Genomic DNA, 22,988 nt, shown 5'->3' with positions numbered 1-22,988 from the left:
AAGAAATCTATTAAGAAAATGTTCAATGAAACTAAATTGGGTTTTAATGATCAATATGCTGCCATCTGTAGTAAATGTATCGTTTTTAAACATGGACTACGTTCCAATACCCATACTTTCTGCTATTTAGTATGGTAGAAAAATTATTTAGGATGTCCCAATTCTTGTGGTCAGATTAAGTATGCCCAAAAAATACCTGAATGTGTACTACATCCGGCCGAGATTCAAACAGCATGCTATTTGGGCGATTCTGACCCACAATCCAGTGCACACTTGAAGTGACGTCACATAGAAGGAGCCTTCGTCTGAAAACAACAGGGGATGCGACGGATATAAAAGCAAGAGGCAAGATCAAGGTTATGATGAAATAAATAAGTAAAATGATGTCCCTACTTTATACCTACTGCATGCTAACTAAATTTCTTTATGGTCAGATGCAGTATGTAGAATAGAAAAAAGAAAGAGTATTTGATTTGGAACGCAGGGATGATTTTGGTTAAATATGGGTAAAATGTACTTGAGCCTTAGTATATCTCTGACTGAAGACTGTGTGTTAATTCTCACCACCGGGGGGCGGCCCAGCCCAGCGTTTGAGTGCATGACTCTAATTGTAACCTCTTGATACAAAAAAAAATATTGAGCCTTTTTCCACTTAAATATTTATGCTGATATGAGAATATGTCGCCTAAGGTTTCAATATCAACACCTGCTGTAGTGTATGTGCTTGCAAACAGTATAACCTGTATCACTATGTGAAGGAGTTGCATTTGTAGTGTATTGGTGCTCTCCTTGCTGTGGTTGCATCAGACCATGGCCGCCCGTTATTAAAGCCCTTCCTGGAGTTACGATGTAATCTCAGCATGCCACTCTGCTATTGTGTATGCTACATATACATACCTTTATGGTGACTGTGACAACCTTGTCATTGTGACTGTCATTGTAGGGAGAGTGTGCAGCTGAAGAGAATGGTAAGACCATCGTTTGCATCCCAGTGTTCGGTAAATGAATGCAGCATCCGTGTGGCAGTATTAATATTCAAGCTTTTAAAGAACTGGGCCGCTGCCGACTGCACATTTTCATCTCTGTTATGGCTGAGACCTGCCAAGCATTACAACACTGCAGTACACTAATATGAGTTATTGCAAATATTGCATGTATTCAAGAACAGCTACTGTGCTGCATTACTGTACATTTAGGTGTTATGTGCATAGCATGGCATCTTAACAACATAACAGGGGCAGCAGATTGGCTTGTCTAGAGTGAGATCACACCCCAGTTGGAGTGCTCATATTTAAGACCACATGTTGATGATGCGTCCTTGAGTAAAATCCTAGACACCAACCAGAGAGTAAACGGGTTGGGTTATCAATAAGGCATATTAAATCAATTTAAAAGTAGGCCTATATATTTTCTGAAAGCATGAATGTCTCTGGCATTACAGTATCACACAATTTTTGGCACGAGGATCCCCCTGATCCCTGTCAGGAGGAAGCATTGTGTCACTTAAGAAATGTAATATGAAATTATTATACAAATTATGGACATAGTAGTAGTTAGTTTGTCATGAGCATAACACAAATATAATATCAAGTGGTACTAGGACATCCACTAAACACAAATGTATGTCTTTTTGCTTGTTGCTTCTCCTCTCTTCTTGATCTGTCTTGATGATTGTATTTTAATCTAATTTAATTACAGCACATTGTGGATATATTTAAGTTGACCTCTGCTTGCCAAGGAGATGTTATGTTATTCTCCTATCATATGTTTTTCTATTGGTGTCTAAGGGGCTAGGGTTAGTCCCTTTGTTCCTTTAAAACCATTGTGAGTTGAGTGTTGGAGGTGCAGTATAGACATGCAGTCTGTGGAGTGGCACATAAAAGGCAGGCAAGAAAGTAGTAGGTAGAATATGGATGGTGGAGTCAGCGATGATTCTATTTGCCTTGAGAACCATCTGCCCTATTGTCAAAATCGATATTGGGCTGCGCTTCTTTTAATTTGGTCCTGTGAAGACCGTCATCGTCTTTTAGTAGTTGCTTGAGCATTCTGGTCGATAAAGCACGATTTCCTGACATTGTATAAGTCAGCACTGACTCAACGTGAGCTGTATGAAACAGGATCATCAGGGTCCAATTAACATTGATTTGAGCGGGTTTCCTCAAATGAGAGAAAAGAGATGCAGCTGTTCTCTTTTTTTAGTTTGTGACACTGGGCTCAGAATTCTCAGCACGAGCAACCAGGTCAACAACTAGGGGAGAATGCAGAATCCCACAATGCAAAACCACATTTGGAAAGTCATCCTAATCCTCTGTAGGCATCAAACAATGGAACAGACTCCCAACAGATCTAATTACAGATACATTTTTAAAATCTTTTCTCCCGTCTGACAAAGGCTTGGCTGCTTGCGCAACAGACCTGCACACACACATAGAATGTGTGTGTACACTGTCTCTGTTCAAATAAAGTTACATTAGATTACATTTCTTAATTAATGGGAAATCTCGTGAACAACCTGGCATTGTTTAAATGTCCTCAAATGCCTTCTGCAAACAACAAAAAACCACTAAGACCCCTTTAGAGTGTCTGTTTTTGTTAATAGTAATGTTTCTATGTCTTTGCATCTAGGTTTAGCCAGGGCTGACTATAGACCTTGAAGTGACAGATTGGCCTAAAATATCTATTTACTTTATCTTCATTATCCAACCTAGCTGCATACAATGCTGTTAAGTACATCAATATCATAACCATTTTTATTTGATCATCAATTCAATATGACATGTTCCAGTCAGTTCAGCCTTTGAGAGTGAGCTAACATTAGCCCATTTCTTTACATACATGCTTTGGCTGAAACCCCACTCCCTCAGCAGCTGTGTTGAGTCTATTTTCCAGCTCTGTGCCTAATAGCATGTGGAAAAATCCTTGAGAAAAATACTGAAAAAAAAAGAAAAATGATCCATTGAGCAGCAGGTCATTGGCCTTGCATGTTATTTCCGATTCAATTTGTGTGTGATGAATATGAACCATTGTAAAGCGCTTGACTCTTAAAATGAATGCTCTTAGTGAATGCCGTCCATTGAAAATGGTTGAAAGGGAGACATTGTTGAATTAGTACACAGGAAATAGCTATACTAGTGATGAAGTCCTTGGATGAATGTAAACAACGACATATGGACATATAAACATAGAAAGCATGTACACAAAGTCAGGATGAGAGATCCAATGGGGGCTAATGGAATAACCAGGGCAGGGGTGTGTGCGCGCGCGTGCGTGTGTTAGTCGTTATGAATCAGAGAGAGGGAGAAACAACATACTTTCTCTCTCCCATAGTTCTGACCCAGTTTCTCCTTTGGGCTCAGAGCAGCAACTAATGGACAGCTATAACTATCCCTGGTGAAGAGAGAGCTCACCAGCCCACTACAATGGTAGTTGGTGTGTGTGTGTGTGTGTGTGTGTGTGTGTGTGTGTGTGTGTGTGTGTGTGCTCACATTCATGTGAAACATCAACCTAAAAACTAGCTACGGTATCTCTACAAGTAGGCGACTAATAGCGTCTTTGTACAAGCCTTAATAGTTGGAATTTCTAAACTAATTAAAGCTGACAGGATGTAAAATGTGGGCGATGGGTTACTCTACGTAAGCTCTGACTTTGGCATTATTATGAAGAACTTGTGACCTTGAGGATCGCGCAGTACATTGAATGACAAGGGTGAGAGAGAGGAAGAAAAAAGAGAGACACGGCGGAGTTTGTCGTCACACACAGCATGTGCACACAGGTGTGACTGTCCTGTTAATGATCCAATCAAAATGGCCCCCAGGAGTCGGCAGTGCCCAGCACGATGGCACACCTAACCACCTTATATCCTGGCATGTTGCTTCCAATCATCGGCTCTTGTTGCTTGTGACCACATGGTCAAGTTCACATTGCAATGTGTCTACCTTTAACCATTCACACCTCATGTTGATTATGACTTATCTTTTCATCAAATTATCAAATCTAGTCATAGACCCACTCATGCTTTTCTTCTAAAATGTATATTTTGATATACATGAGTCATTGAGTCATGCAGCAAGAACTAGCATTTGACATTTACTTTACAGCTTAATGTTCAGAGTTGTAGCTATTGATTTCAGATATTTTTGATGTGACTTGACTTACATGATATGACTACTCTGTAATGAGTATTGAAACTAAATTATACTTGTTTTATGTCATTCTTTCAATTCATCCCAATTTCCTAAAATCCCATGTTTGGTTTTACTAAAAAAAGGATAGATAAAATGATCATATTAGCATCTTTGACGGTTTTATGATTGGATTAGACTACAGGCTTACCGGCCCATATTTTAAGTCCCAGTCATCCCTTCACACACACCTTCTTTTGGTTGTGCAAGAAAGGCAATAAGGTATTATGTTTCATTACAGTGTGTGCTGATGTGTGTGAGTGTGTGGTGTGAATGTATGTCATTTGGTAGGAGAGACGTTGATTCTTTCTTAAATGAAAAGGAGAAAAAAATTGAAAGGTTGTCTCCCTACTGTGTAAGCTACCGCAGAACCACACATATATGCACGCACACACACGCTCCTTCGTTCGTTCCACAAGCGGGGGTCCTGTGCGGTCGTCATGGAAACTCGGGTCCCCCTACTCTTCCCCTCCCCACCTCTTCTATCCTCCTGTACCCTTCGTGACTCTCTGCAATCTGTTCATTTGAAACTGAGTCCTCATGACGCAATCCCAGTGATGGATGCAGGAGGTGGAATAAAGCCGCAGGAGGGAGGGAGAGAAGGGGAGGGGCGACAGGTTGGAGGAAACATGGAAGTCTGGAGTTGAAAAGGAAGGTGAGCAGGTGGCCACGTTCTGTCTCTCTCTCTCTCTCTCTCTCTCTCTCTCTCTCTCTCTCTCTCTCTCTCTCTCTCTCTCTCTGTCTATGTGTCTCCCCCTCACTGGGTGGCCAATGTTCCCTTGTCACAGACTTTGATCTACATCATTTCTGCTTAGCGGTTTTTCATCAATAATGCACATGTGCCAATACACACACACACACACACACACACACACACACACACACACACGGTACCCACAGGGGACACTGAGTGCAAACCAGAGACAGGGAAGTCAAATCCATTGTGTACGTGTGAGTGTGCGTACATGTTGCACGCTTGGTTACTCTTTTGCTCTGTTATGCTCGCTGCTATTTTAGATCAGTGCACAAGTGTTCATTATGTATGGCCACATCTGCTAATGAGGCTGTCCAGGGTTATGCATTGTCTAAGGAGCATACACAATGGAACTCCTAGCATCCACCTTTTATGAGAGGGCAGCACAGCACGAATACCGTGGCAGCTGAAGAGACATAGACAGTAAATATGGAGGCTGGGTGGGAGGATTTAAAAAAATACAACGAAAATACAATTATTATGGTATTATTTTTAAAGATGAGTAGGCTATAATTGGCACGCATAAATTAGATGTTGAAGAAGAAATTATAACCAACAGCTCTAGTTCATTGTTTTGTTTTTGTAGGGGGTCCCTTTACTGTTTTGCTCTCATCAGTCTTATCAACCTTTTACTTCCAGTAGCAGCAGATTTCATTGACAAAGCCTGGATAAACCCACTGCACACTATCTGCCCAGCAACAAATGGCACACATGCAAAGTTAGCAACCTATTGGTGAACAAAGTGGAGCAGCTTAAGAAGCAGACATTTTATTCAGGGGTTGGTGGACATCAAAAGAGAACTTAAAGAAGAGCGAATATTGGAGTTGAATTTTCAGGTTGCCAGACACATCTCTGAATTCTTGCTAATGTTGCTCTATGTAGGCTGATTGATTAAATCGCCAGCTGCTATATCAACTTCAAAAGGTGATAATATGTCTGTGTTTTGTTTATAGCTTGTCGAATGAGCAATGCAGGTTAATGCAGGTTTAAAAATCATTAATGAAGCTGGCACTAAAAACCACTAATCATTCTAGTTTGTCTGCGGGGATTTAGAGTTTTTATTTTTATTTAAATGCTCCATGTAGCATTGTTTAATTAGTATTGTAGAATATCAAGATACCACCAAGCACATTTCACAGCTAACCTTCCCCTGTGAACCTATCCTTGTAGGGGAAACCCTCATTACTGTGCATGGATGCAGGAGGTATGCAGGAGTGTTTTTTACCAAATTCCTTGAACCTGGAGAAAGGAATCTAGGAAAAACTCCTGCAAAGCAACAGATGAATTATTTGAGAGGAGTCAGGCAAAGGGCACTGAAACACACACCGGCACACACGCACACACACACACGCACACACACACACAGAAAGAGTGACTGTAGATGGTATTCTAAGTAGCTGCTCCTCTGTCTCTCTATTTCATAACAGGACTTGTTCTTTCTCTTGCATTGGACTGCCGCAGTTCATTTTCATACAAATACAGCGTACTGCATATGAATGATTGCCACTCTTTCTCTCTCTCTCTCTCACTCTCTCTCTCTCTCTCTCTCTCTCTCACACACACTCACACTCATACACACACAATACACATGCTTACATGAACTGCATGGCAAGGCTACCTTTTCTAGAAAAATGCTTCTGATACTGACAGGGTGGTGACCCTGTTTCTTCTCTTGGACATGGGATCCTGGGTTTAGCCTAATTGGGCTGGGTTTGGATATGCAGTATATCTCAAGGTCAGGACACACACACACACACACACACACACACACACACACACACATACATCTATAAACATCACACAGTATTTGGGCTCTGCTTTGCTGGCTTTGATTCCTTGTCAGACTGAACATGTTCAGATGAATTGACTAGGAGCAACAGCCATCTAAAACACACCTTCAAAGGCAAGAAGACAGTGAAGCACATTCACATAGCCACGGTTCACATAGCCACACACTGTAGATGCAGAGGGAATCGGTTGTGTTGCCGGTCCAAGGCTTTTTTTTGTGGTTCTGCAGCAGGCGTTATGTCACGGCTCAAAGCAAATAATTAATTTGGCTCTTTGGAGGCCTACTCTGCTTCCCTTGATAGCCTCTCAAAACGAGGACAGCTGGTTTAGAAGGTCAATGACTGCTGTATTTTAAGAAAGTCAGAAGTGTGCGTGTGTGTGTGTGGTTTGTTGACAGATGACAGGTCTTCAGAGATGAGAGACAGATTTTTAAAGCTGGCTAGTTTAACTGATGCTGGTTGGTGTCCAAAGGGTTAGAGCCTAGGCTGTGTATAAAAAAAATGTATCCTTTTTGTTCAGCACGCACACAGTATGTACAGGGAGCAGATAGTGTGGAGATATTCACTGATTGACAAAAAGGGATCTTGACAATAAGCAATCTCCAGAAACACTGACTTTAAGAGTTATAAAGTATCGCTGCTGACCTCACAACAGTTTAGGTTGGATGCTTTTTATGTCCAAATCAGAATTCAGTTCCATCAGTTTTAGCATGACCAAAAGTAACCCCAATGTACTGTAGATCTGCGATATATACATGCAGGAAGCCTAAGGAGTTAAGTTTCCTGCTCTTAAATCTCTCTGTGAAAAACTAATATGTCAGATGGACAGAGAAGAACATTAAAGATTGCAGCTCTAGCTGTCTGTTCTCTAATCCAACAATCTTTCCATCATTCCTTATTCCAAATGTTATAACTAAAGCTTTCCCCCTTGCTGAAAACAAAGTTATTTCGTCATCGGCACCTCAGCACCACAGCTCTAACAGCCAGCCGCTGGTGTTCGCCTCTGAGCTGTTGATTACATGGAAGAGGATACACACACACACACACACACACACACACACACACACACACACACACACACACACACACACACACACACACACACACACACACACTCATGCACAGAGATAGACACATATTTTTCTGAGAAAAACCTGGCTCCCACCTCCTTCACATTTGCCAGGGTGTCATCAAATGGGAGACAGATGACAGCTTTAATCAAAGGGTGTTTGTGCCCCAGCAGGCAGGCAGGGTAAAGGCAGGATGCACATGTACATGCAACCATACGAGGCGCACACTGTCCCGGCCCTAAGTAGGTCATGCGCAGTGCAGAGCAGGGAGAGAGAGAGAGAGAGAGAGAGAGAGAGAGAGAGGAGTTGTGGTGCATCTTTAGCCATCTGGTTATGATGGGCTGAATGTCCGCTTTGTGAGACCCACAGAGAGAGTGAGAAAGCATGAGAGAGAGAATGTGACCTTATAGTGCTGTGCTTGGTTGGGGCTTTAGCGGGCTCTGCTTCAGCTCTACGACAAACATTAGAAAGACAAGACCCCCTACATTTTACACAAGGACACACAACATTAAATACTGTCGTTATAAGTGTTGTCTGACAGTTCAAGTCTGCACTTTACTCTAGTCACTTATAAAATAGACAAAGCTTTATACTGAAATGTTATTATACAGACAAGTACCAAGGGCAAATACGGTCAACAAAATGGAAAAGGAACCTGTTGAGTGACGTCAAATGTTAATGAAGCATTCAACTAGTTAATATGAGACAGTTATTTTTCCCAACATAATTAGCACAATCTTTTTATCTAGTTTGATCATTAGCTTAGTTTTGGTATTCAATGCTTGTTTAAATGAGGTTTGATACCAAGCCTACATTCACACATCATAGAAAAATACTTTATTCATGTGCATCATAGATCCAACATGAATCCAATTTACTTTGTATCAATACAGTGAAGTGCTGTGAAGGCAAGTGCTTTGGTTTTCTCATTTTGCTGTATAGTACTCTCAAATTAAATGGATGTGCCATCTCATAGACTGAAGTGAAGAGGGCAGAAAATGGCACGTTGAGGGAACACAATGGCAGTCCTTGACCTTCATTCTATCTCCTCTCACTTACTCTCCAGTGTGCTTGTGAACACAGCTTCAGGGCCAGCTCTGCCAGCTGTGAATTTTATGGCTGCTATATTAATTGGACGCTAGCTATAGACAATTAAATTTAGTGTTCAGTAGCTTTTATCCATCCAAAGTTTTTGCAGGAGTGTGTGTAAGCCTCAAAGTTTTTGCAGATCCAAAGCATCAATATTGCTTACCTCGGCTATCAGTCAATGACGATGATTTGTTGTTCACTTGTAACTTAAAATTGGGTATGAGTCTGAACTGCTCTTTGATTATTAACAAAGTTCTCCCATACAAAATGTGGATCCCAGATTAATTCCCCTCAGAACTCACAGGTATTTTTCGATCCCTCGTGAAGCTGATGTGACTGTATTGAGCCGCAAGACTCTTGACACCATTCATCTTAGCGGCTTTTTCTTTTAATTACTGCTCTCCCATGGGAGCCAGCCGGGTAGTTAAACAGAGAAATCAGCATTACAGCAATTATTGGCTCACAATGAAATGAATACAATCTTGTCATCTGTAATCATTGGGGGCGTCTATGCCTGGGAGAAAACAGCATTTATTGCCCAGTCAGGGGAGGGGGTGTTCAGGACAAGGAAGCTTAGGGGATCCTGGTCTACCTTGTAGCTAGGTACCTGTGCAGTGTTGAATGTCTTGAAGGCCATCATATTAGTTTCTTGCATTAGAAATAATTGTTCCCTATATGGTTTCCACGGCTGGTTGTGACATCTGTCAAAATGTCCACCATGTCAAGTTGGTAACCCATGATTGTTCTCATCTGAATACTGCTTTTCCTGAGTTGATGCAAATGACTGAAAATAGCTGTTAAACTGTCCAATTATGTCAACCCGCTTTTATAGCCTCTCTGAGAGCTTCCCATTATATCGTAAATAGACTGCACACTCATTTTCACTGATTTTCTCGGACTCAAAGCTATATATTATTTGTGTTAAATGTACCCACACACTCATACACCAATGGCAGCAACTACCTCACAGGGTGCAAGCTAACCATCGGGGAACAATTTGGGGTTCAGTGTCATGCAGGGGATTGAACCGTCAAAAATGCGATCAGTAGACAACCGCTCTATGCCAGCCACAGCTGCCACTACTATCCTCTACTGTTGGTTGTCAAGCAGCTCTACTCAAATGGGTGATAATGGAGAAAACGGCAGCTTGTGAGACTGGGTAAACACTGGCTTATTTCGTTTCTGCAACCTCCAAAGAGATGTATTGTTCTTGTCATTAACTAATGGGAGTTATTGACCAAATTGACACAATCTGCTCCGTCTTCAAAAAACTCCGCATTGACTCTCTGTGACCGTCATCAAAAGCATTATGTGTCACAAATAGCATTGTTTTCTAGTTGTGTATTATTGCATCATGTGGTAACTCTTTGCTTGTGTGCATGTTCTTCTTCCCTAGCTGCAGAGCGATTTGGACCAGGAGTACCAGGACAAATTTCGCCGGCTACCCGTGGAGATCCAAGAGTTTGTTCAGGACAGCAGCAAGGCCAAGCTTAGCGACGACGGTACCCATGGAAACCTTGTTGCCTCCTCAACAACAGAGAAGCTCAACCACAAGGCGTCGCAGTCAGAAGACGACACCGAGGACGGCTCGTCGGAACAAGTCTACGACACGCCACTCTAGAGATTTGACCTGTGTGCACTTTGCTTCAAAACTGGGACACTGATTGGTCGATTGTGTCATTGACAGATCTAGGATGAGACTGCCCCGACTTTGGTCCAAATTTTTAACCAATGGGAGGATTAGATCAAAACTGAGCCTGAATTGGTGAGTAAGAGGTCCTCTCTGCGTAAAGTGAAGTCTTGTCTGCAAGACCCTTTCATGTAAATAGTAACTTTTTGTGTATTTATATGTTACCTTTTATGTTGTCGTCTTTTTGGGTACGGCCACAGGATGCGATGCGAAGCACTTACTATTTGCAGGAAACCACTTACTTGAACTATTGCACAGAGGGAGTAGTTTCTTTTTATTGTTTTTTTATTATCATTATGTTGACAGTTGTGGCGATCAGTGAGGTGTGTGGTGCCAAGGTTTTTAATTCACTTACTGTGGACATTGTCATTAAAGTGGAGTCAACTTGTACAGTAAAGAAACTAATGCATATTTAGACTTTAAAGCTTCCATCTTTATAAGATTTAGATTCACCCTTACATGTTTGCACTGAATGCTCACAACATAGCTAGGTAACTCTTTTAATTTAACCCAGAGGCACTGGTGGCTTGCTGGTTCTTGATATTGTTCTCACAGAACTACTAAGCCTGTGTTGCTGCTACTTTGTTTTAAAACCCATCCATTTTTAACCATTATTTGGTTTGTGTGAAATAAGGCATGGTAATGTTATGCAGTGCTTTGTCATGCTTCTTAATTTTTATTTTTTTGGCAAGTTTTTAACAAGTGTGCGTTGTTTGTGGGCAATTCTGCCCGCAGAGCAGGTGAAGGGAAAGTGTGTTGTACAGTTTCTGCATGTATTTGAACAATTGTGAATGTTACAGTAGCTCTGTAGCAGATATGTATATTAAATGTAAATCTATTTTCTCTGAAACATTTGAGCATAACCTGCAAAACAGTGTGGCGTGATACACCACTGTGACGTTAGCTTAGCAGGACTAAAATAAATAACAACACACCCGTTTGTTATCCAACAGTAGTTGGCTTAAGCTAACAGGTTGCACATTGTCTTCTTTACCTTTTGTTCTCTAAAATAAAACAGTCAAACCCGGATAGTCAAACAGAAGAAAGAGGATCCTGCTGTAGATTAATGGAAGTGACCTTCCTCTTAGCTGGTTCCCTGTGTACCTACTGAGGAATGTGTGTGCAGTTCTCTAGCACACAGAGCAGATGTCAGGGACCACAGTAAATATGTCGCCCACTGGCATTATTCACACCTAAAAAATGGTGGCTGTAGTTTGAAGTTGAGAAACTGTTCATTTATGTTTAAACAGGCCCAGAACCATTTAGTTAATATCTGACTAAAAACTGTTTTAACAGAATCTAATGAATAACTGGAGCATTTCCTCTATGACTAACCAATGTGACAGGAAACAATGCATTAAGAAAACCATTCAGTAACCATAAGGAAGTGTTTTAAGACTTCCTTACTGTCCAGTGCCATTTAACTCACTGGTTATTTGATATCAAATCATATTTCAGCCAGTAAAAAAAACAAAATGTTGAAAATGAAGGATTACCTGACATGTAAGTACAAACTACTTTTAAAAAAGTGATGATATTGATGTGAGAGTCCTGTGCCTTTGAATAGGTCTGCCTTGTTTGATGTTGAATGTGTGAAATGCATCATTGTTTAAAATTGCCATTATATGATATAATATGAAGCTGTCTGATATTGAATAGACCGTGTGCACTTTCATGTACAGTAACACTACTGAGTAATGCTTGTGATGAGCAGTATTTGACATGTGTCTCATAAATATTGGAAGACACCATTTTTTCTTTTTCTTTTTTTAGTCTTGAACTACTTTATTTAACAGTCCCTCACCTTCGCATCAACGTACTTGTATGCACTCTGGAAATGTTAATGTATGTATGACATTAAGGATAAAAAATGAAGTTGATAAAAAAAAACATAGTGTAAAGGGAATTTGCCTGTAATTAAAATAAATGTGGCTATTATTGTACTTCGCTGGAGTGGAGTCGTGTGTCTTCTGGTTTGCCATTGGTCAACATTATACTGCGGTTTCATTTTAATTTCTACACCTTGAACTTTTGTCTTTACCGTCCTGCTCACCATCATTGGCACCTCTTCATCTTTTGTATAACCTGTACAGTATCTTCAGAAATAAATGGAAATGTACCAAATGTATGTCATCAGGATCTTTTAATTGGAGGTCCAAAGCAATTTAACAAAGAACATTGTTTTTTCAACTTACATATTGTAATTTCAAAGAAGAAACAGAAAAAAACAGCCTGTCCAGCAATAATGGCACCACTCTTTAATATTTGGTTGCACACACTTTGGTGATGACAGCCTCCAAATGTTTCTTGTGGCCATATATAAGCTTCTTGCATTTCTCAGCTGGTATTTTCTCCCACTCGTTCTTTGCAAATTGTTCAAGCTCTTGAACGTTTGCGGGTTTCTTTTCCCCAATGGCAGATTTCAGCTCATACCAAAGATTTTCAATCGGATTGAGATCAGGACTCATTGCTTGCCATTTTAAAACAGTACATTTTTTCCTTTTCAACCATTCCTACGTGCTTTTGGATGTGTGGTTTGGGTCTTTGTCTTGCTGGGGGATGCATGATCTTCGATTCAAACCAAGTTCTCACTGGGTTTACATTGGGTAGGATATTTCCACTCTAAAATCTCTCGATAATTCTCTGATTTCATGATTCCTGTGATACGGCAAGGCCAGCAAAGCAGCCCCACAGCATTATGGATCCTCCACCATGTTTAACTGTTGGTAGGGTGTTCTTTTCCTTGTAGGCTTCATTGCGCCGTCTGTAAACAAACTGTTAGTGTGCATTGCCAAATAGCTCTATCTTTGTTTCATGTGTCCACAGAACATTTTCTCAGAAGGATTGTGGTTTGTCCAGGTACTTTTTGGCAGGCAAAGATTAATTGTTCCTTTTTATGTCTTTTCCTCAGCAATGGTGTCTTCCTTGGCCTTCGCCCATAAAGCCCTGTTTGGTTTAGCATGCGGCGTATGGTACTTGTTGAAACCATGACCCCAGACCCCCAGACTGTTCCAGATTGGCCTTCAGGTCTTTGGATGTTTTATGTGGTGTTTTTTCCACCATTCGTACCAACCTTCGAAGACTTCTTTCATCAGTGTTTCTCTTCCCCTCACGTCCAGGGAGCTTCTTGACAGTTCCATGCTTGGCAAACTTCTTAACAACATTACGCACTGTTGAAATAGGGATACCAAGGTCTTTGGAGATGGCCTTATACCCTTTGGAGGTCTTGTGTTTGCTAATAATAATAATCACGCTTCTGATGTCCACAGACAACACCTTTGTCTTCATCATTGTGATAAAGGAACAGGGGATAACAGATGGCTTTTTAAAACACGGAACTCATCTTTATTGGCTAATTCATGCCCCTCCCCTGAAACTGTATAGTGCACCTCTTAATTGCCAGTTGTGTTTGCCATCTGTTTACCCGCAGTCTTTGTAACGTAGCAAAGATGACACAAAACAATGCTGTAGTGAAAAGTAAATGATAAAGGGGTGTACCTGCATTATTAAGAAAGAAAGTCATATGTCAAACAAGGATCCAGCCCAAGCAATGGAGATGTGTGTATCGTTGGGCATGTATGCACCGTACTGTATGTGTGAGGTGCGTATGTTGTGTATCTCACTGAGGGGGCATGCAGCCTTGATGACCTACTTCCTGTCATCTCCTAGGTAATAGGACCGAAGAGGAACATGAATATGAGCAAACTATTTCGAATGAATCTTGGGTCACCACTTGCAGTATGAGTCATGATAATTTGCTGTGATATTCTTTGCTTTGCACTCACATAGTTGCGTGTGTGTGCTTGTGTCATAACCAAATGAGTGAGAAGAACATGTTAATGGGCATGCTTGTAATACACACCCCCATTAGCTCTAAAATGTTAAATGTATCACCTTTTATGTGGATGTGAAAATCCACTCAAGTTGCATTGTACATTGAATGTAGAAGGGAGCATTATGCAACGTGCACCAGGGGACTGTATGTCTTCTACCACTATCTGGCTTTGAGAATGACCATTGACTTTTAATCTTTAATATATTTTTCGAAAACAAAGCTTGTAACTCATTGTGCAAGTGTTGGTGGCGAGTGTTGGTGGCATGTGTGTTTTTTTGTATGTAGCCATGTGTCTGTGTGTCCTCACAACTCAAGTGTGACATGGTCTACTGTGTGTTGTTAGGCATGAAGGCTGATCTTTCTTTGTAATCTTTTTTTCTTTTTTTTACATAAACACTGTGTCCTTCTCAGTCTCAGCTCCTCTGCAAAATCCCAAGAGGCAACAAGAGATAAGACGAGCCCAGTCGCCCATAACAACCACCACTGTGACCATTCAGAGGCACTTCATGCATACCAGCGACTAGGAAGTGAGCTAATTAACCCTGAGTTCAGAATGGAAGGAGGGCGGCTTTTTAATAAGATTCTCTGGGTTATATAAACAGTGACGCCCTTCCAAACTCCCAGGAATATTATCACCCTGCTACTGTCCATCTGCTTCAGGTATATGAGGAGAAGGAGGGGGTGTCCTGTTGGACACCCCCTGTGACCACAGGGTGCTGCTTGGGAAGGTATAGCACACACACACACACACACACACACAAATGGAGAAATTGAAAGACTTGCTGTAGAACTGCTTAAAAGGATCGCCACTGACGACGTTATCTAATCCAAGCACTATGAACGGTTTTCCTTGAATATCCTATCCTAAACCTAATCCAGTCTTAATCCTAAACCAAAGACATCACCCTAAAGTAATTCAAACATTAAACCTAACCTTTTTCTATTCTGAATGTTATTCATTATGTTCAGGAGCATTATCCATTAGAGAAATGTCTTTAAACATCAAATGTTCTCTTTAAGGGGACGGGAGGAAACACAGTGCCCTTGCTTTGATCGTTCCTCACCATTCTTTACCCACATCTTTTTTTATTTTGAAGATTCAGTCTTCATACTGGCAGAGATGCAGCAGCATGCAATGTGTCAGAGGAATTTTCCTTCTAATGTCACAACACAGTTTTACAATAAAACAATAGTCATCATGCAGTGGTTGACTCCATTGATTTAACTTACAAGCACGAGTTTAGGCGTTTGGGGCACTACTTAGCCTGTGAAAACCGTTCGTAGTAAGTATAACCCTGAAAATAATAAATGGTGAGATGTTGTGTATGAAATACATAGGATTTGACGGTAGTCTCTGGCCAATCAGTGACCGGCAGTCTGCTGACGTCACCTTTTAGCATCGGCTCAGCTCGCTTGGAACCTAAAGCGAGGTGATACCAAAAAAACAGCCGCTACCACCAGGGACCAGGTACCATGATATTGCAGTGGAAACACCAACAATGCGAGTTGAGTCGAGTCGAGCTGATACCATGCAGTGGAAAAGCGCCATAACGGTCCTGTGTTCTGACCCCCAGACTGTGTTTTAATCAAACTGGTTATAGTCATTTGAATGTTAATTAAAACATTATGAATTATATGTTGTATTTGATCAGAGTTACTTTCAAGTGTTTAGAAAGAACATGTGTTTAATTGACCAAACCCCATGATTCTGTTACTAGCCTGACATTAGTTCATGAATAGGCTTATGTGGTTTTCAAGCTCGCTGTCAGGATTCTAACTGTTACAACGTGTGTTGTAATGGTAGTTTCAGAGTGGAAAAAGTAAGTGGATCAGTTTACCCCCTTGATTTATCTGGTCTGTCTCAGTTTACCCCTAAGCTGTGGTAAAGTGAGACACAAGACAATTTTTTTTAAACCAATCATATTTTCACTACTCTTCGTCCTGAATAAATTCTGATCATTCCCATTGCTAGGAAACATCCTGAATTAATGGGAAATGTGTCAAATTGACTGCTAAATCATTTTAGCTCCTTAAGAGGGGAGCAAATGTAAAAAGTGTCTCACTTAACCCCACTCTCCCCTACACTCTTTTCTAAAATAGGCCTATAAGTTATGTATAATCAAAATAAAAAACTATTGCAATAGCCTATCTCTGCAATCGGAATAGGTTATTCCATGAGGTGATGCCATAGTTAATAAATATTAATGGGGAATGAACTCACTGCTCAGACATTCAGACACACAGTAGGAAACACAGGGCGGCATTAGTGTGACTTTACAAAGGGAGGAGGGGGTGGGTTGTGTTTGTCTTCATCAACGCATGGCAGCTACAGTAGTCAGCTGTTGGAAAGGCAGGGAGAAGCTGGATGTGTTTCTGCTGGATGATTCACTCACTCTGTCATCCCTAAGCACACTCACTCACACACGTGCAAACACACACACGCATGCACGCACACACCACATACAAACGCACACAAATAAACACGTACACACACGCACACATAAACAGACAGGCACGAACGCGCATTCACATTCACGCGCAGGCACGCTTGATGATGGTGGGGAGGCGCGTGCGCTGCACAGCTGAAGAGGGGTTCCTAATCAAAGCGTATTAGGGCCGTTCATTCTCCACTGGAGGGCGAGTGGTACAAGAGCACCGACACTCCGCGGTAGTGAGACAGAGCAGACAGTCGGAGGGAGACGGGAAGAAACAGACACACAGAGAAAAAAACCCGACTCTGCAAAGCATAATTTCTTTCCGCCGGAATTCCGGATTAAACCCGTCCCGAGCCGTCTGCAGCACCGAAATCACGTAAGAAACTACCATAACGCTGTGTTAATATCCAGGGTTACCGTACAGTCTGCTCCGTTAAACAATGTGCTGACTTGAATTGACTGTATTATGTCTATTTCATTTTAAAACTCCATCAGCTTTCCAAGGCACACTCTTCCAAATCCTGCTCGCATCATTCAGACATCACACATCCTCTCGCCGCCTCACTCTGTCTGTCTGTCAGCCAGTCAGTCACACACACATACACAGCTGGAGACAGTAGCTTTTGCTAGCTAGCTAGCCAGACGTTTCAAAATAAACCTTTAGCAATTTGGTATCGAATGTGTTGTCGCTCTGCTCGGCTCTTCGTTTCCAAATATTTGTGATACAACTGAGAGTCGCCGCGGCTTGAAAACTAGGTGAACAGCAGAGGTTTTTGATGTTTCCATGGGCTGGGGGTTAGCCAGTGGAGCTAGCTGTTGCGGGACAGATAAGGAGCCAGCCACCCGGCCGATGACAAGCACAGTGTACAGTGACCATAAAAGTGATTTGACAAACCCGACGTAGCATAGCTTTTTATGTCACATTTAAATGTAAGCAGCTGCGTGTAACCTACATGTTGTGCTGATTTACTATAATAATTGCATTCTATTAATGCCAAATAACCTTAATATTATGTTAATTGAATCTGGTGCATGCATAGTGTACAGTATAGGCTACATCCTAGACAGCAGTGTCAATGATCAGCTGTCAGGGCGACTAGAAAGTACCAGCCTGTTTTCTCACACACAAAAGGGGGTTTGTTTGTCTATTCAAGCACACCTAATGTCACATCGATGGTTAATCATAGAGCAGTACATTTATAAAACAGTATCATATTATGGTGATCTACTGCAGGCCTTTGTGGTTGGTCTGTTGCCAGTGCATACAGTCCACTTTCATCATGAGTGAAAAAGATGTTGAATACTGAATATTACATGTCAGTGTAGCTATACCTTTACAATGAGTCTATCTTAAATCAACGTCAGATACAGTGATAGATAGGCCTACAAATGACGGCGTTGCTAAGTTTGACATTGAATCACCCAGTGGGTTCCTGTTTTTCAAAACCAGTTTTTATCGCTCCTGGGAGGCAGAGAGTGTTGTTTGCTCTGGAATAAGCTGTGGGTGACTCCGTACGCAGGCTTATTTGCAGTGCAAATAGTCCATCATGTTATATTCTGTGCACGTTTTTTTCTTTGGCTTTGCAGGCTAAAACAAAATAATTGATGAACGGTTAAAGATGGTCCCTTAACAAACCTTTTGCGTCAGATATTCCACCTGTTCACATCGACTTGCTCTGTTCACTTATTATTACACTTTACCGTCATGTTCTGGGAGCCGCATTCTGTTATGGCTTATTGACAGTGCTGCATAAACCTTTCACTCGTGATTACGGGGGCAAACATTCCCGTCCCTCGCATAATGACAATCCCTCACCTGTGGCTTAAAACTCGGACTGCTAGGCGTTTTGATGAAGAGAGGTGGATTAAGAAGCTTAAAGGCTAACTGAGGTGTTTTAATTTTTTTTTGGCCCAGATGAACTTGTAAGTGTTATTTATTTGATGCACTCGGTGGTCAGTGCATTTTATGGAATTATTTGGTTATTTTCAGGAGGTGCTACACAGTACAGTGTTTATCCTGCTGCCTGATTAGGACTTGAATGGTAATCCTTATTTTTCTTTTCATGTGCAGTACTGTGATCATGATTTTATCAACCACTAGTATTTTTAGTGTTAATGGTGTGCGGAACAAAGCGAAGTATACTTTTTATCATGCCATATTGGTATCACTTATATTCTAGAGATTGCGGACTACATTTTTTTCTGGTTACCGATCAGTTATCTTTAAGAAATGTAATATTTTCCTCAAACTTGCCAGTCCCCATACACGTACACAGGAGACTGTTTTGAGTGAAATCACCCTAGTATGGCCAACTGGAAAAGTATAGCATGTAAGCTGTTACGCTGCACAACACAGGCAGGGTGGGTAGTGCAATTAAATGTACTGTTCAGAACTGGACAGGTTGAAGGTTTCAGTATTTTTTTAGACCCCACTGTGCATTCATCCAGACAGAATAACAATATTTTAAGTTAAAAAAATATCTCATTCCTGGATCACACATGCCAAGCCTTGCAATTATTACAGTTTATTAATTAAACAAATGAGGTGTATGTCAGGTAGGCATTGCCTTGTGTTATCTTTTGGGAGGCTTGTATTTCTATGGTGAGCTTGACCATAGCTCTAGGGTTGAAGTGAGAAAATCTCTTTTGCTCTGTTTGTATGTTTTCACAGTGGCGTACTTGCCAGCATCATATTAAATTGCTGGAAGGTTAGCGGGGTTTATTCTACTGGGACTTCAAGTTGGAATCCATCTGTGCCTGCGGGTTTACTGTACTGGATTGCTTGTTTTTCTTTGATTGAAGGCTGCCGTGCTCCCTTGCTTGTTTCCTCTCCTATTTATTTTGCGCTGCTTCTTCCTATAATTAGCAGGGTCTGGTCTTGATTAGCTCGGCTGTCTCCAACTCTGTCGCTTTGTTTTGATGGGGCTATCAGGTTTTTATCACAGCGCAGTTTCTCCTCGCAGCAGCCTCGACAAAGCCGTCAGTCATAGTCACAGATGTTTTAAGGCCCCACAGTGAGATCTATAAATGCAAGACTGACAAGCCAGAGTGATTGATAGTCCAACACACAAGCACTGTTGTGCTACTATGTGGAAAATATGTTGAATCACAGTCCCCGACATGCTTTCTATATATAAGTCTGACAAGCTGAGGCTGTTGTGAAGCCGTTTGTCGATATTGTGATTTACTGGATGTTTTCTTTGGCAGGGGATTCACGGGATGTGGTATGTGCTCATCTCTGTCTGTGTGGCTTGTCTCGGCTCCGGCCCCTTCCTACTGTGTATAGGGAGTCCTCGGCCAAATAAGTCCAGATTCAGGGCCTCCGTGATTTATGAAATTCTCTCCCCTTCTCACCGTATGTCCTTTTTTGTCTCTGCAGGCCAAGACATGAGCTTCTCCCGCTGAACAGTATTGATGCTGAACTGGTGAGTTTTGAGCTTGTTCGGTCCCTGCCTTCCCAGTGGTGAATGCAGCTCATCTCTTTCCCTGTCATCTTGACTCAATCCCAGTTAGCTTCTGTGTAACAGCCCTGCTGGCTAATACCATATGGTAGCAATTGATGAAAAAGCTCTCTGAATTTGGTATCACACAGGCAGCCCTCTTCAATTTTAGTTTTTTCCTTTAAGAGCACCTGCTTCATGATTGCATATTAATAGCTTAGTCTGAATTAAGGAAATTGATCAAAGTGTGTGAATAATGTGTATGAACCATATGGCCTGATCCTGCCTGTAGGTCTATACAACAAGTTATGTAACCGGGAGTGTGGAATGATAATGATTGAATATTTACAGCAGTTATCTATCCAACTCCTATTTTGCCTTTTTCTGCTGGGTTGCAGTGGTCTCATTAGAGAATACAGATGCTCTCTCTTTCGAAGTGTTCACCGTTGCAAACAAGTTGCATTGGGAGCTGGATATGACTAACATTTTATTGGATTTTTGCTTAATGATGAAAGCAAGAACCCTTATTTCTCAGCGCATCTATCATGCAAGACCCGAAGTGCAGCTTTCTCAGATGCACAGCCAGACAGCACTCATTGATAAGCAGGTTGCGTGTGCTCCCTTGTGCCGAGCTAGAAACTCTAATGGGGCTGCGAAGTGATTGCTCGCTATAATATGTTCCGTATTAACAAAGTGATGTGTTGCATGAAGGCTGGCTGTTGGCTAGGCTGGATTGATTTTCAGATGCTTTAAGCGTTTAAGGTGGACATTTTAATAATGCCTAGATTATATTTGCTTCTATCTAGCTATTGTTCGAAACAAAAGATGATAGTTTGTTTTGGAAAAGGCAGCACAAGTTTAGTTTTATAGCTTGACTTCTTCAGTGACCAACTTCATTGCTTTAAGTAAAAAAAAAAACATTGTTAGAATGTTGAAAATAATCCATACAAATCCTTTAAAAGAAATCTATTTTTAAAACATCAAGCATCACATTCTGTATGAAAGGATTCCTACGTTGTGTTCGTCTCTCACTTCATAACATTTTTATATCTGAGATTATCCCGCTGAGTTTTAACATTTCAAAGCCCTGTTATTTGCTAGATATAACCAGAGGAGAAATATTTTGTATGCATAAATATTTAAATTCAGTGCACTGTGTGGTAATATCTGCTGTCGGATGAAAATGGATAATTCAGCAGCTCTTTAATAAAAACCCACTGGTAGTTAGGCTTGTAACCTAAATGCATTGTTCATTGTCACATCATAATTTATTTCCCCTTTTTATATTTTTAGTACAATGTCTTTCTTTTCTCACTGTTAGTTTGTTTATTTTTGCTTTTTTGGTCGTTACTGTAATCTATGTTTCCCACATACCACAGGACTCTTAAGGCTTTGAGTAAATGTCAAACATGTGTATATGACTTTTCACATCACTAGGTCATAGGTTCTCACCAAGCCTTTGATCAGGGACCCTCTTCGTGTTGGGATTTGTATTTGTAAGTTATTACTTTGCCTAAAAGTCTCTTGTGGTTCACAATCCCTGGGACCAATTCCGCAGTTTTTCCATTTTGTCCTAATTTGGCTGTATCCTATCAAAGATATGATAGAGGGAAACAAAGTTCCCCTTGTTGTGGTCAGTGAGGGATAAAATGGCTGTTTATTTAAACATGAATTTGGCACAGTTTCGTCGGTATGAAGACTCACATTAAGGTTGCTATGTTTCATTAAGTTCAGGGTTCTTCCTCATAAAAAAAACAGAAGTAGTAATAAAAGACATCCGGCTCATCTAATGTAGATTCAATAGTGCCTCAAAGGCCATTAGCAGCCGAGCATCAACAAATCACCAATGCCTACACTACCAGCGACGTCATCAGTAACCAAGTCAACATACATAAATCAATTCCTGTTTCAAGTGTTTGCATGTATTCAGCACAATATAAGACCTTGACATTCATTGAAAAGATTGCAGTGACAGTCACTGGAGGAAGAGGAGATGGTGCTTTCAAAATTAATCAAAGCTTTAAATGTCATTGGCCTCTCTGAAGTAGCAAAACAAAAATGTTGTTGAGGCAGATTGTTCTGTAATACAAATAGTGGAGGCTCTGAACAAAAGCAACATTTCTGATTTAAATATTTGTGCAATTCAGTTCGCAATGGTACAGCATCCAGGACTGTCTGGTACAGTTAGAATGTTGTGTACTTAAAGCGGCAACGAGTAACTTTTAAATATCTTTTAAACAGCCTCATGTTTCCTCTCATAATCATAAATTACCTTTAACAGCAAACAAGTCCATCAGTGCAAAGAAAGACGTTTTTATATAGTTTTTATTACTGCATTTGATCTGGTCGTACACCCAGTCCGATTTTCGGTTCACGCGTGCATGCTCTATGGTCACATATCCGCATTGGTCGCAGATTTCAGTGTGGCGCAGGAACGCGATTTGAGAAGCCTATGGCTCCAGGTGAGGGAAGGGGATAGGGAGACCAGATCCCAATTCACCAGATGTGGGACAAAGACTACGTTTGTGCGGGACAAAGTGCCGTTTTCTTTAGCAAAATAAACTCGTGTCACCACCGGTAATGCCAGAGACACGGCTTTCTATATTAAAAAACACTATCTTTAGATCAGCGCGCAGCAGTTAAGTTAGCTACTGTTAAACAAATAGAGTTAAGGCTGCGGCTTCACATTAAAAGCATTTCACTGGCT

The 22,988-nt window shown here is 41.1% G+C and overlaps 2 protein-coding genes across 2 annotated transcripts in view; both read left to right on the top strand.

Annotated features, from left to right (window-relative positions):
* The window catches only part of plcb1l (phospholipase C beta 1-like), a gene marked incomplete at both ends in the record, with an annotated part of 107,451 nt that extends 96,949 nt beyond the window's left edge, over positions 1-10,502 (top strand). The window contains one exon of the mRNA XM_080047409.1: positions 10,278-10,502. Within this exon, the coding sequence (XP_079903535.1) occupies positions 10,278-10,502 (225 nt within the window). The remainder of the gene's footprint in view (positions 1-10,277) is intronic.
* A 6,579-nt stretch (positions 10,503-17,081) lies between these two features.
* The window catches only part of plcb4b (phospholipase C, beta 4b), a 69,199-nt gene continuing 63,292 nt past the window's right edge, over positions 17,082-22,988 (top strand). The window contains exons 1-2 of the mRNA XM_080048342.1: positions 17,082-17,217; positions 20,221-20,266. The gene's annotated coding sequence lies outside the window, so the exon portion shown is untranslated. The remainder of the gene's footprint in view (positions 17,218-20,220; positions 20,267-22,988) is intronic.

This window comes from Ammodytes marinus (genome assembly GCF_949987685.1).
Source record: "Ammodytes marinus genome assembly, chromosome: 19".
Taxonomy (NCBI): domain Eukaryota; kingdom Metazoa; phylum Chordata; class Actinopteri; order Uranoscopiformes; family Ammodytidae; genus Ammodytes; species Ammodytes marinus.
The sequence above is the reverse complement of the archived record's forward strand: the minus strand, read 5'-3'. Positions and strand labels throughout refer to the sequence as shown.